At 43.2% G+C, this 14,310-nt stretch overlaps 1 protein-coding gene across 1 annotated transcript in view; it reads right to left on the bottom strand.

Moving 5' to 3' along the window:
- The window catches only part of TNFRSF11B (TNF receptor superfamily member 11b), a 34,276-nt gene extending 27,173 nt beyond the window's left edge, over positions 1 to 7,103 (bottom strand). Inside the window, exon 1 of the mRNA XM_069728990.1 lies at positions 7,023 to 7,103. Coding sequence (XP_069585091.1) covers positions 7,023 to 7,055 — 33 coding nt within the window. The 5' untranslated portion in view covers positions 7,056 to 7,103. The remainder of the gene's footprint in view (positions 1 to 7,022) is intronic.
- Between the last annotated feature and the right edge of the window lie 7,207 nt (positions 7,104 to 14,310).

Raw genomic sequence — 14,310 nt, 5'->3', positions numbered from 1 at the left:
ATGAGATTTCAGCTTTCATTTTCTAAACTGATTTGGTCAAATGAAAGCTGTGTTGTGATTGGTTGCCCTGAGCAGCAAGTCCATTTTTTGTTGTTTTAGACAGTTTAGATAAATGTCCAACCTAGAAATGTTATGGTTTTTTATTTTTCAATGTTTTCCATTCTCTTTCCTTTTATGAGACGTCATTATTAATAACAATATTATAGTATGTCCAAGGTCATGATAACACTTGCCATAATGTTAGGCGATAGGCTTAGGCTACTTTCACACTAGCGTCGGCCCGACGTACCGACGCAAACTGCGAAAAAAAATGAACAACGGGGGCAGCGGATGCAGTTTTTCAACGCATCCGCTGCCCCATTGTAAGGTCCGGGGAGGACGGAGCGGAGTTCCGTCCGCGCATGCGCGGTTGGAAATGGCAGACTCGACGCACAAAAAAAACGTTACTTGTAACTTTTTTGGGCCGACGGTCCGCCAAAATGTGATAAGTGCTGTCCCCAGCATTTACGTAAGGAAACATCCGTGATCAGAGGTCTCTCAGAGGGTTATCTGGAGGACATCAGAGGCATTTGGATACCCAGTAGAGGACCAATGTAGAGTACCTCTCTGATACAACTCCTCTCATGTTGGCCTCTTGTAGACAGAACCTTAGGCCGGGTTCATACGAGCATGTTTCATGGTCTCCCGATCCAAGGTTACAGCCTCATACAGTGGGGCAAAAAAGTATTTAGTCAGTCAGCAATAGTGCAAGTTCCACCACTTAAAAAGATGAGAGGCGTCTGTAATTTACATCATAGGTAGACCTCAAATATGGGAGACAAACTGAGAAAAAAAAATCCAGAAAATCACATTGTCTGTTTTTTTAACATTTTATTTGCATATTATGGTGGAAAATAAGTATTTGGTCAGAAACAAAATTTCATCTCAATACTTTGTAATATATCCTTTGTTGGCAATGACAGAGGTAAAACGTTTTCTGTAAGTCTTCACAAGGTTGCCACACACTGTTGTTGGTATGTTGGCCCATTCCTCCATGCAGATCTCCTCTAGAGCAGTGATGTTTTTGGCTTTTCGCTTGGCATCACGGACTTTCAACTCCCTCCAAAGGTTTTCTATAGGGTTGAGATCTGGAGACTGGCTAGGCCACTCCAGGACCTTGAAATGCTTCTTACGAAGCCACTCCTTCGTTGCCCTGGCGGTGTGCTTTGGATCATTGTCATGTTGAAAGACCCAGCCACGTTTCATCTTCAATGCCCTTGCTGATGGAAGGAGGTTTGCACTCAAAATCTCACGATACATGGCCCCATTCATTCTTTCATGTACCCGGATCAGTCATCCTGGCCCCTTTGCAGAGAAACAGCCCCAAAGCATGATGTTTCCACCACCATGCTTTACAGTAGGTATGGTGTTTGATGGATGCAACTCAGTATTCTTTTTCCTCCAAACACGACAAGTTGTGTTTCTACCAAACAGTTCCAGTTTGGTTTCATCAGACCATAGGACATTCTCCCAAAACTCCTCTGGATCATCCAAATGCTCTCTAGCAAACTTCAGACGGGCCCGGACATGTACTGGCTTAAGCAGTGGGACACGTCTGGCACTGCAGGATCTGAGTCCATGGTGGCGTAGTGTGTTACTTATGGTAGGCCTTGTTACATTGGTCCCAGCTCTCTGCAGTTCATTCACTAGGTCCCCCCGCGTGGTTCTGGGATTTTTGCTCACCGTTCTTGTGATCATTCTGACCCCACGGGGTGGGATTTTGCGTGGAGCCCCAGATCGAGGGAGATTATCAGTGGTCTTGTATGTCTTCCATTTTCTAATTATTGCTCCCACTGTTGATTTCTTCACTCCAAGCTGGTTGGCTATTGCAGATTCAGTCTTCCCAGCCTGGTGCAGGGCTACAATTTTGTTTCTGGTGTCCTTTGACAGCTCTTTGGTCTTCACCATAGTGGAGTTTGGAGTCAGACTGTTTGAGGGTGTGCACAGGTGTCTTTTTATACTGATAACAAGTTTAAACAGGTGCCATTACTACAGGTAATGAGTGGAGGAAAGAGGAGACTCTTAAAGAAGAAGTTACAGGTCTGTGAGAGCCAGAAATCTTGATTGTTTGTTTCTGACCAAATACTTATTTTCCACCATAATATGCAAAAAAAATGATAAAAAAACAGACAATGTGATTTTCTGGATTTTTTTTTCTCAGTTTGTCTCCCATACTTGAGGTCTACCTATGATGTAAATTACAGACGCCTCTCATCTTTTTAAGTGGTGGAACTTGCACTATTGCTGACTGACTAAATACTTTTTTGCCCCACTGTATGTGTATATGAGGCTGTTAGTTTGGGTCGGGAGGCCCTTTGGTCAGTCCAGGCATTGACCATGAAAGCTGTTTGTGTTAACCTGGCCACTAAGGGTGATTACTCTCACCCCCTTTAAGCTGTTGGCATATATTCAGCTTGCTTTTACTCTTAATTTTGCCATGAGCGATTTCACATCAAACAGAAACTGTGAGTAAAAAGAATTTGAAATAAGACGGCAACAACAAGCCCGAGATTGTTTCCTCCCTTCCACTGACTCCGCAGAACCTAGAAAAAGCTCCTCTGATCCGTCACCCAGCCTTTCCACTCCATGGTTTTCATTGCCGGTTAATTTAGACCGTCTGCCCTGTCTCTAATAAGTTCTCAGTGTAGATCTTTCTGGACCACAGACATCAAACAGAAATACACAAGGAACAGTCTGATCTTATACTTTTCAGAAAGATTCTTGTCTGAGCCTGGTGCATAAATTAGGACGTTACAGACGTTTGTGGGCAGAGACGGTTCCTCAAGTTGTGGAGCCCAGGGCGTAAGGTCTTCCATTTAGATACTGTTTACATGCCCATCGTGGCCTTTTATTTCAAGATTAAAGGGGGTTTTGGGGGGAACCAATATACCTATATCAGCTGTAAATCATAAGTTATATAACTTGGTTAGTCGTATTCTACGGGCTTCGATAGTGGTCTATGGCTGCTGGACGGGAGAAGCAGTATCGCCTCTTACCCGCTGGCGTTGGTGCCTCCTCTTTTGATAAACCGGTCGGGGGCAACGTCACATATGTGTCGCGCCAGGCCAGTTTATTAAAAAAATGAAGAGTCATGGACTTTGGCCCATAAGATGCTGAACAGGAGAAAGAGTACCACCTTTTACCCGACGGCATCCATGACTCCTCTTTTGATTACCCGGCCTGGTGTGACGTCACATAGATGTCATGCCGAAATGATGGTTTCTCACAAGGCAAGCTGATTAAAAAAGAAGAGTAATGGACATTATCAGGTGAGAGGCAGTACTCTTTCTCCTGTCCAGTGGCTACAGACCACTGTCGTGGTTGATGGAACAGGACGCGTGAATTGATTTGCACCAACTCTACTTCCAAATATAGTTCTGTTAGGACGGGTGCCCCAATCCTATGGTAGTCACTCAATCTAAGGTCACGGCTGTCTTTTTTTCCGGTCCAGTGCTTGACATAAGACAACATTTTCAGTATCTCACGTGACTAGAGCAGTGAGTGAAGAGGGCTAACTGACTCATAGTCATGGAAGGGGGCTGGCTTAGCTATTGAGCTATAGCTGATAGATTAGTGAAGGTCCAACATCTGGAACCCAACTGATCACTAGAATGTATAAGTCCAGATCCTCATTACACTCACCAGGACATCCATTATGATAGGTAGAGCCGTAACTTGTAGAAGCTCCTACTCCTACTGTAGGTCCCAATGTAACATCTGCAGCAGGTTCCTCTCCCTACCATGTATCAGTTAGAACAGTGGGGGCTTCTCTGCTTTATCTGTCCCTATGCCTGCCTGCTTCATGGAGAATCACAACTATTTACTTTCCCAGAGGACTCTTTGGTATCAATTGCATGTTACCTTATTCTATCGAATCTGTGTTTAATACCATTAAAAGGGTATATATCAGGTGTATAATGTATGATGCTTCTTTCACTGGCCAAGCCATCCCTGGGGTTTACATTGAAAAAAAAACACTTCTGTCCAAGTGCTGGGCAGACATCTGCAACTCATTTCCATTTTGGTAAATGTACATCACCTAAATGTCCTTGCCAATATACATGGAAAAATTAAGGAGGAGCCATATTGCATTATATATTTACAAACAAATGGGACACTGACACTAGAATAATGTAGTGGCAAAGATACAGATTTCAGGGATGTGTCATTTGCTCAGCACCTTGCTGCAGTTTTAATTCAATCAGTGTTTTATCAGCATTACATTATCACTATAGGGCTAAGTGTTGCAGGCTAATCTGTGTAACCCCGCCCCCAACACTGATTGGCAGCTTGCTGACAATGTCCACAGGAAGCTGCCAATCAGTGGTGTGGGCGGGGTTATACACTGCTCAACATTCCAAGCTTTGCTACATCTACAGCAGAGAAAACAAGGATTTTACCAAAACTGCACCAATGAGTCCAGTAAGTGAAACTGCTGGAATCAGGGTCTGTGCCCCTACATCATGATTAGAGATGTCAGGGCTTATTCGGCAAGCTATAGCACTTAGCGAATAAGCTCATTATAGTAATAAAGACAATCATAATAAATTGATTTGCAAAGTTTAATAAGTTTTCCTTCTGGACAAAAATATTTTTTTAAAAAAACCTAAAGTTTAGTACTTCTTTAAGTTATCAAAAAACCTGAAAAGAAGACGGTAGAGGGGAGAGGTGGGAGATGCAGCTTTTTGTGCAAAGTTTACATGAGGGTGTGCTTATTCTTTTTAAGGAACTGCTCCACTTTTGTTCTTGAACTGTAACTGAAATTGCAGACCCTATTTATTGACTTCAGTTTGGCCATGAGGACACATTCAGAATTAATTTGACATAATTTAGAAGTCAAATTGATTTTTCTCTTGCATGGACTTTGATAACCAAGTGAAATGATTCCCTATTTTTGCATTTATATGATCATAAGGTATATCTCTATGGGGAACTAAAAACTTTCTTTACACTGGGGTCTTAAAGGGAACCTGGCAGCAGGTTTATGCTCTGAAATTGAGAACAGCATGATGTATGGGGCAGAGACCCTGATGTGTAACTTAATAGGCTGTGTGTTGCTGTTTCAATAAAATCTGTGTTTTATCAGCAGGAGATTATCACTACAGGACTAGGTGACTTGTGCCTCCTAGTCCAACTCTTCCCCCATTGATTGGCAGATTTCTGTCACTTTACATTTTACATAGAAAGCAGCCAATCAGTGGTGTGGGCGGAATTATACACAGCTCAGCATTCAAAGGTCTGCAGCAGAGAAAACAGTGATTGTATCACAACTGCTGCACCCACTAAACTAAGTGATATATTGCTGGAATCAGGGTCTCTGCCTCTACATCGTGCTGTTCCCCAAAAAATCAAGTAATGATAAGGGACACCTTGTTGATCACTGGGAGTTCAACTGTTGAATAAAATTAATTTATACTATGAGTAGAGAAATGCTAATCTGCATGTTGACAACACTAATATTTGTGAAAGTCATTATCATTCTCATCTACGGAATAATGGTTCTCCTAGTGTGAAGAGACTTAAAGGCCAGGCAATGTTTCCTTACGAGTGTTAACCTGTTAAATGCCACAGTAAATCTCTCAAAGCAGCATTTAACATGCGCCGACAGGGGGGCCACATCATTCCACACACACACATCGGTAATGTGATCACGGGGTGCCAATGGGTTGCAAACTTGCAATGACATCTGGGGGTCCGCCAAAGACATCTGGGGGTCTGCATGCTTGCCATGACGATTCTCCTGGGAAAGACAGCCCGTGGGCAGCATTCATAGGAGACCGTGATTTTCACTATACGTAGCGGTGCTGATACACGTACAAGTGATCAAAGCTTCAAGTCCCCCTAAGGGGTCTAACAACTACAGGTAAAAGTGAAATAAAAATGTTTTACAAAAATCTGAAAAAAAATTAAATAAAAAAAAACACACAAAACTTTAAATCACCCCCCCCCCCTTTTACCCAATTAAAAATTAAATAATTAAAAAAATATACATATGTGGTGTCGCTATATCAAAATATAAATAAATTAATCTGGTCGGTAAAAAATCTAAACACCAGAATTACAATTTTTGGATGCCACAACATTGCAATAAAAGGTACAAAAACATCCATACCTAACCACAAAATAATATCAGTAAAAACTTCAGCTCAGGGTGCAAAAAATAAACCATCACCCAGCCCCAGATCCCGAAAAATGAAAAACGCTAAAATAAAATAAAAAACTAGACATGTTTGGTATCTGCGCACTCGTAACGACCTGGAGAATCATAACGTCAGGTCAGTTTTATCATACAGTAAACATTGTGAATATAAAACCCCCAAAAAAACAATTGTGGAATTGCATTTTTTTTTTTTTTGCAATTTCACTGCACTTGGAATTTTTTTCCGTTTTGCAATGCATCATGTGATAAAATGAACCATGTCGTTCGAAAGAACAACTCGTCCTTTGAAAAACAAAACGGAAAAATAAAAAAAAATGTATAGTTCTTGGAAGAAGGGGAAGATAAAAGGGGTTATTCCGGTCGTAGGAAATAAATGGATTATGGAGTTCTACAACTTTCTAAACACTTTCCAAGAACCCCGCTCGCTGTCATTCAATAGGATTATTCATTGGAAAATAAAAGTCTGTCTTGGTCACGGTGCTCGGCTCTGATCCCTACTGTAACAATGCCATGAGAAATTGAAATTGTATAGGAAAATTGTGCAACATCTAAATCTACAAAGAATGAACCACATTTGTTAAAACCGTAATCCCCCCCTCTAACAAACTCAGCTCTGCTACCTCTAAGGAAAGCTCTGCTACTCCGCCTGCATTCCCCATTGATCGCCATCCTCTGCCCTCTCTCTGTCCTCTTTTCAGGCTTCACGATCGGCGATTGTATCATTATACGAAATTTGCAGTTTGTGCCTTTTCTCCGAAGCGGCGTTTGAGTAAATCCCCCCCGTCAGCCGCAGAGCCGTGTGGATGTGACTGTGTGTACTCACCACCAGGAGCGTGCAGCTAATGAACTTGTACATTGTGGTCTGTGTCCAAACCTCAGCTTCTGGGAGCGCAGCTCTCCTCTGACTGCTAGAAGGATCCACCTCTATGTTTTATAGCTTTATATCGCCGACCGACATAAAACAGGAAGTTACTGTTTTTTTTCCCCCTTTTCTTTTGATCGAAAACAAACAATTTCTGTACACTAAGCTCCTCGCTGAGGTCAAGAGCTGTTACGTCCCACGGCTCATAATGACGCATCATTGTGAATGGCGACCGACAGTGTATAAACCACCAGAGCGACTTTATTTGGAATGTGACTTTGTTATTGATTAACACCTTTATGGGATTTTCCAGGTATATATGTGTGTATATTAATCCTTATAGTGATATAGCTATACAAGGTCACACTAACATATAAAATTTATCAAATTTAAGCTATCCTGAAACTACAAATGGTCACTGTACAGTCCAAAGCTTGGTGATGTATTCCTGTACTGACAGTGGTTCTGGCACTGCTTTTATGTACTGATGGTGGTTCTGGCGCTGCTTTCATGTGCTGATGATGGTTCTGGCACTGCTTTCCTGTACTAACGGTGGTTCTGGCTCTGCTTTCATGTACTGATGGTGGTTCTGGTGCTGCTTTCATGTGCTGATGGTAGTTCAGGCACTGTTTTCATGTGCTGATGATGTTTCTGACACTGCATTCATGTACTGATGGTGGTTCTGGCACTGCTTTCATGTACTGATGGTGGTTCTGGCACTGCTTTCATGAAACTAAAGGTGGTTTTGGCACTGCTTTCATGTACTGATGGTGGTTCTGACACTGCTTTCATGTGCTGACGGTGGTTCTGGCACTGCTTTCCTGTACTAACGGTGGCTCTGGCACTGCTTTCATGTACTGATTGTATTCCGATACAATGTAGTCCAAGTGAGGATACACAGGATATAATGACAAGGTTGCCCTACATTCCCTGTCGCGACAGACTGAACAGCTTCACATCAAGACAACATACTTATGGTGGCTGCGAACTTGGACCCCCTGCCATATGGATTACTGCAAGTGGCGGCGATTTTTGTTATGCAAATATTGGGGTTAAAAATATATGTAATATGTGGGTTCTTGTATATTTCGTTAATTCAGGAATATCATGTGTGATTTTTGTAAGTGGCGGCGAATTTTGTTATGCAAATTTTGGGGTTAACAGTATATGTAATATGTAGGTTATTGTATATTTCGCCAATTTATCAATATCATGTGTGGTTAATTATATTTGTTTTGTATATTGTGGGATATTTTTGTATTTTATATGAGGTTTATCATCCAAGGCGACTCTATGTATCTAAGGTTAATATCAAGGTAGGCCGCTTTATAGCTATGATTTCTGCTATATTTTGGCAGATTTGTCATGATCAAACTCTATTTCTTTGATTAATGATTTGGTTACGTACTGTGTCATCAGAGTTTGCGGTTGGAGCGCGCACCGCTCATGCGCTGCCTCTCGGTGTGGAGGGCGGAAGCTCTATATGGCGTGGCGTCGGCATGGTTACGGGTCCGGTCATGTGACCGTGTGACGCGCTCCTTGAGCGCCGCCCTCCTCCCCGCGATGCAACATGGCGGCGGCGCGCCGCACTCAGCTGCTATTCAAACGTGCTACTAATGATGGGGTATTTAAGAGGGGACAGACACGCTACCCGTTAACCTCCTGACGAAACTGCGGGGGCAGTGAAACGCGCGTCGAGGTGCGCTACGGGACCACTATCATCACCCACACTTCACCATGGCTGCAGGTATATATTGAGCATATTATGGTATCCTCTCCTATTATGTTTTGTTACTATCTGGAGGCACCATTAGTATTCTAGCACTTGATAATAGCTCTCTATATACCGTAGGGTGAGTTTCTTCCAGGCAGTTGCCTTTTAGGTTATATCTGATGTGGATGGTATAGGATTACGGGCTGTAGTTATTTATATGTGTCTTGTGGAGACATTGCTATCTATATATATGCTACATTGTGAGTCAGCCCCGATATATTAGGTTGATGTGCCATCTATTCTCATTGCTTAATTATATACAACTCCTGGTGGGCATTATTATACCTATATGCTATATATTTTTTACTCTACCCTCAGACGTGGTTTATTGTGCTGGGTGGTTACGTGGTCTCATCGGTTTTTCCACTGTACATAGCCGGTCCTACTCCCTCCCCTAGGTTTAGGGTATTGTTATGTCTGTATGTTTGTATGTTATAGGTGTTTTACACTGTTGAAATTATATGTGTATAAAGGATATCTAATAAATTTATATATTAATAACATATGTGTACCTTCTATTGTCCTCTATTGGTGTATATGTACTGATGGTGGTTCTGACACTGCTTTCATGTGCTGACGGTGGTTCTGGCACTGCTTTCATGTACTGATTGGTGGTTCTGACACTGCTTTCATGTACTGATGGTCGCTCTGGCACTGCTTTCATGTGCTGACGGTGGTTCTGGCACTGCTTTCATGTACTGATGGTGGTTCTGACACTGCTTTCATGTACGGACGATGGTTCTGGCTCTGCTTTCATGTACTGATGGTCGCTCTGGCACTGCTTTCATGTGCTGATGGTGGTTCTGGCACTGCTTTCATGTACTGACGATGGTTCCTGCACTTCTTTCATGTACTGATGGTGCTTTCATGTGCTGATCATGTAACAATCCATAACATGCTTCATATAAAAACTGAAAAATCCTCAAAACATAGTTTGAGATTATAAGGAGGATTTGGTCGCGTTTCTGCTTCAAAAACTCAGTGTAGCAGAAACTCTCCAAATCCTTCTCAAATGCTCAAAACTTGGTTATGATGATGTATTAATATATTGACAGTGGTTCTGCTGATATTTTCATGTAAATACCCCTTTAAATTTTTTGTGGCCCTTCGGACTGGTTCAATATGATAATGTGGCCCTTGGACCAAAAAATGTTGTGCATCCCTGCTATAAATAATTTAAATTTAAAATTTACAAGACAAAATACAATTTCCAATGGTGACGAATTGTAATGTATCCGTAAAAATCAGATGCAATTATATATGATCCAATATTTCATTTGCTCACCCATAGACATGAATAGGTGAGCCACATCCGACACATGGAAGAAACTAGTGTGCACATAAAAAAACCTCTCATAACAGCCTAATTAATTACCAGTTGTCTTGGTGCTGTCCTTGTAAGGTCACTTTTTTCACGGACAGGACATGAACTGAAAATACAATCGTATGATTTTGATCTGTAATTTAAGATCATGTTTTATTCCTGGCTGTACCCAAGACATGTATTTATTTCTGTGAATGAGAATATTCAATTGCGTTTTTTTTTAAGGAGCCTGATCTTGTGCTCTCCATCTGAGTACAAGGATTTAGTCTATGGCACCCAATAACAAACGGAAAAGGGACCACAATAAACCTTTCCTCGTGATTCTGTAAGAGCGATGGAATTTTCTGCTGTGTTCCTGCCCCTGAACACAACAATTGCACCATGTGCGCAGTGTCCTGCGGTTTTACATGTAATTGGAATAGCGATGTGTATCGCTTATATTATGTGATGATAATGTAAAGTGTTAATGTACAATGTGATCAGTGCATAGTGCAGGGTAAGCACAGGGTTAAACTTTGGAGCGTATAAGTACTATTCATATAGTAAGTGGCTTAGCAATGGAATAGCACATAAGATAAGGACAAGAGGTTTAGTCTATAGGATAGGATATATTAATGTATAGAACTAGCCCAGTGGGAGGGAACTAGTGTTAGTGGAAAGCAGACACTTCCTGATAGTGACTCAGATTGGGAAGTACAATGATAATGTCAAATTCGAGAACAGTGGGCTGCTAGGGCCAGCATGTACCAGTCGTCTGGAGCAGTGGGAACCCCTCCTGGAATCCTAAGTGGGCACTCCTGTCACATCCAAAGACCAAGGTCTGGCGGGCACATCGTGGATCCGGGTGCACTGCTGAAGTGGACAGGAAATCCCTGAGGCTGACGGAGTCAGTGGGCTTAGGGATAGTCCAGGATGAATGAGTGGTAGTAAGAAGTATGAAGCATTGTGCCCTATCCCCCATGCTACACCCTGATGAACTTGAGCTGACCAGTAAATGTTTGCTTGTTATAATGAACTTTGTGCAACACCCGCTAGGACCGTGTGGTACTCAGAACCGATTCGCACTGCTCTCAGAGGGGTGGTCATGGCAGCAGTGACCCGGTCCATGGCCCTGGGCACGCAATTAAAAGGGATGGATGATGGAATGAAATAAAGTTTATATAGAAAAAAGGGATCATTCGTGATGCCACCTGTGGTGCTCGGCCAGGGGTGGCCAACACTGCTTAAAGCAGGGGTGTCAAACTGCATTCCTCGAGGGCTGCAAACAGGTCCTGTTTTCAGGATTTCCTTGTACTGCACAGGTGATAATTTAATCACCAACTCATTATTTGTGTAGGTGATTAAATTATCACCTGAGCAGTACAAGGAAATCCTGAAAACATGACCTGTTTGCAGCCCTCGAGGAATGCAGTTTGACACCCCTGGCTTAAAGGGACCGCTGGGGATGATGGTGATGCAGCTGGGATTGTTCTCCTCAGGTGGAGCAGGGCCCCAGGGCTACCGGTACAGTTTTGATAAGGGACTTGTGGATTATGGGTGCAGGACTAAGGGTGCAGGAATAACTAGAGAACACAAGGACTGTAGTTTCTTTACCTTTAATCTCAGGTTGAAGGTGCAGTCCGGGGCACCAGTCACAGCTGGTGATGGAGATCCAGGCAGCCTGGAAGCAATTCAGTCCACCTAGCCAGGTGGGGTTGGAGGCCTTCCTACTGCGCTGTTCTCTGGTGCTTTTAGTTCTCCTCAAGTCCCTCTCTGTCTGTCCACTAAAGTGAAACTACCCGCATTTCAGGTAGCTCAAGCCTTTTTCAGGTGTCACTCCCTTGTGGGGACTCAGGGCTCTCATATGCTGCCGTGCCTTCGGGTGTCAGCAGGGGCCAGGAGACCTGCAATCTCCTGTCCTCTGGATTTGATTTCAGGGTCCTGATGTTCCCATACAAACATGGACTACGGTGCCCAGGCTTCGGCGCTTAGTCCTGGGGTGAGCTCAGTAGCAGCTCCTATCCCCCAGATTCTCCTCACTTCTTGCCTCTTCCTCCTTCACTGTCTGCTCTCTGACACTGAACTGACTAACCCCGCCTCCAGGCCAGAATTTATAGGGAAGGTCCCCTAAAACAAGTATTAGAGATCTCCCTTCTGGTCTGGAGTCAGGAAAGGTGTTGTGTGCTTAAATTACCTGGAAAAGGGACTCCTCTTGCTTCCAGTCATGGCATCAACCCCCCTGAGGAAGGCAATGCCACTGTGGCAACCGGACTTCTGGGGTGCCACACTTGGCATCCTCTGAGTTGTGTGCGGCGGCTGCGGAAGATGGAGGCTTGGAGACAGCAGAGGCCTGCGGCCTACAAGTGAGTGTGATGCACCCCACACCTGACAGCACATAGGGAATGGGACACTGTTTTCCTGTAAAGTGCCAGAGCAAAATTGAACAGCAGCTTCATTATGACTACCTCTCTTGACAACTTTACATTAACATGATAATTCTGCAACAAAGGATCAGGGATCAGTAAATGCTGCTCACCGAAGCTTGGTGAGATATAATTCAGGGGCAGACATACCATTGGTGCAACCTGCACAGCTGCACAAAGGCCCAAGGGGTAAGAGGGCCACTGCCACCCCCAAGACAGGTAGAATTGTGCATTATAATGGACTATTGGACTGCAAAGGACCCATATATTTTTCTTACATAGGGGCCTCTTCTGTCTGTGCTGCTATAGCTTGCTATAATTTTATTCAGTTTGGGCTATACCTTAATCCCTTTCCGACATCGGCGTAATAGTATGCTGATGTCAGACTCCCTCCCTTTGATGTGGGCTCTGGCACTAAGCCCACATCTTTCCCGACACATGGCAGCTGTTTTGAACAGCTGACATGTGCCTGGAACAGCAGCGGGTGGAATTACGATCCACCCCCAGCTATTAACCCGTGAAATGTCAAATGCTGACAGTGGCATTTAACATGCGCTTCTGGCAATCGCACTGGAAATACGCACACCGGTGACCCCCGTCACATGATCACGGGTCACCCGTGGGTTGGCATGACAACCAGAGCTCTCCTGGAGACCTCTGTGGTTGTCACTGCCAGCTTGTTATGAGTGCCACACAGTGTTCGGCGCTCATAGCTAGTGAGTAATTCAGCTACATATAGGCGAACTGATCATTGCCTGTACGTTGCAGAGCCAATGGATAACTGGAGTTGAGTTAGTTAAGAAGTCACAGGTCTTAGTATCCAGGACGCCCAGGCTCGAATATCTATGGAGAATGTCCATTATTTTATTACGTATGGAAGTGGTGGGGTCATTTTTCAACCTACGGTAAATGGTAGTATCATTGAGTTGTCAGATAGTCTGACTTGTTGATGACAACAATTGCCCTGCCTTTGTCTGCTGATTTGATAATGAGGCTTTCATCCTCCTGGAGACTTCGGAGGGCCTGACGCTCAGTGACAGTTGGGTTAGGTGGATAGAACAGTCTACCCTTATCAATGTCTTTACGTAGTGTTTGAAAAGAATCCTGCACAAAATCAATGAAGGTCTCGATAGCATGTGAGCCTTGTGGCGACCTAAAGTGACTCTTCTTATGTAATCCTAACCCCCAAGATGTTAAGGATTTGGAAGAAACATCCATATCCATATCTTTTTCAGCCTCATCTAGCCACTTACACACTGCCACCCACCGCCATTGATTGGTAGGTACCAATAAGCTACTTCTTATAAAATCCCACCGTGTATTGGCACTAATGGTGACAACAATGCCCTCTTTTTTAGACGCGGTGTACAATAAGTGTCCTTTGGACACATGATGAAACATACTCACCTGCCAGTACGGTACGATTTTTCAACTCTCTCCCACACAAATCACCTATCTGTGCCTTTGCATCCTTGTGCTCTTATCTGCATAATGATATTGTTGATTCACTTATGACCATTATGTCTCGTATAGATACCTCTCCTGTACATACTTTGTTTATTTTATTTTGTGTTTTGTTTAAATTTTGCATATACTTGCAGTATGATTTATTATTATTATTTTCACCTGGTAGTAACTGATGAAGGTCCTGAATGAGGACCGAAACGTTTTTGGTACTACAATAAACCTTTCACAGCATTAAGTTGAGTGCCAGGTTCTTTCTATTAGTATCACATGGGACAGATGGGG

The sequence above is a fragment of the Ranitomeya imitator genome, chromosome 6 (genome assembly GCF_032444005.1).
Source record: "Ranitomeya imitator isolate aRanImi1 chromosome 6, aRanImi1.pri, whole genome shotgun sequence".
NCBI lineage: Eukaryota > Metazoa > Chordata > Amphibia > Anura > Dendrobatidae > Ranitomeya > Ranitomeya imitator.
The sequence above is the reverse complement of the archived record's forward strand: the minus strand, read 5'-3'. Positions and strand labels throughout refer to the sequence as shown.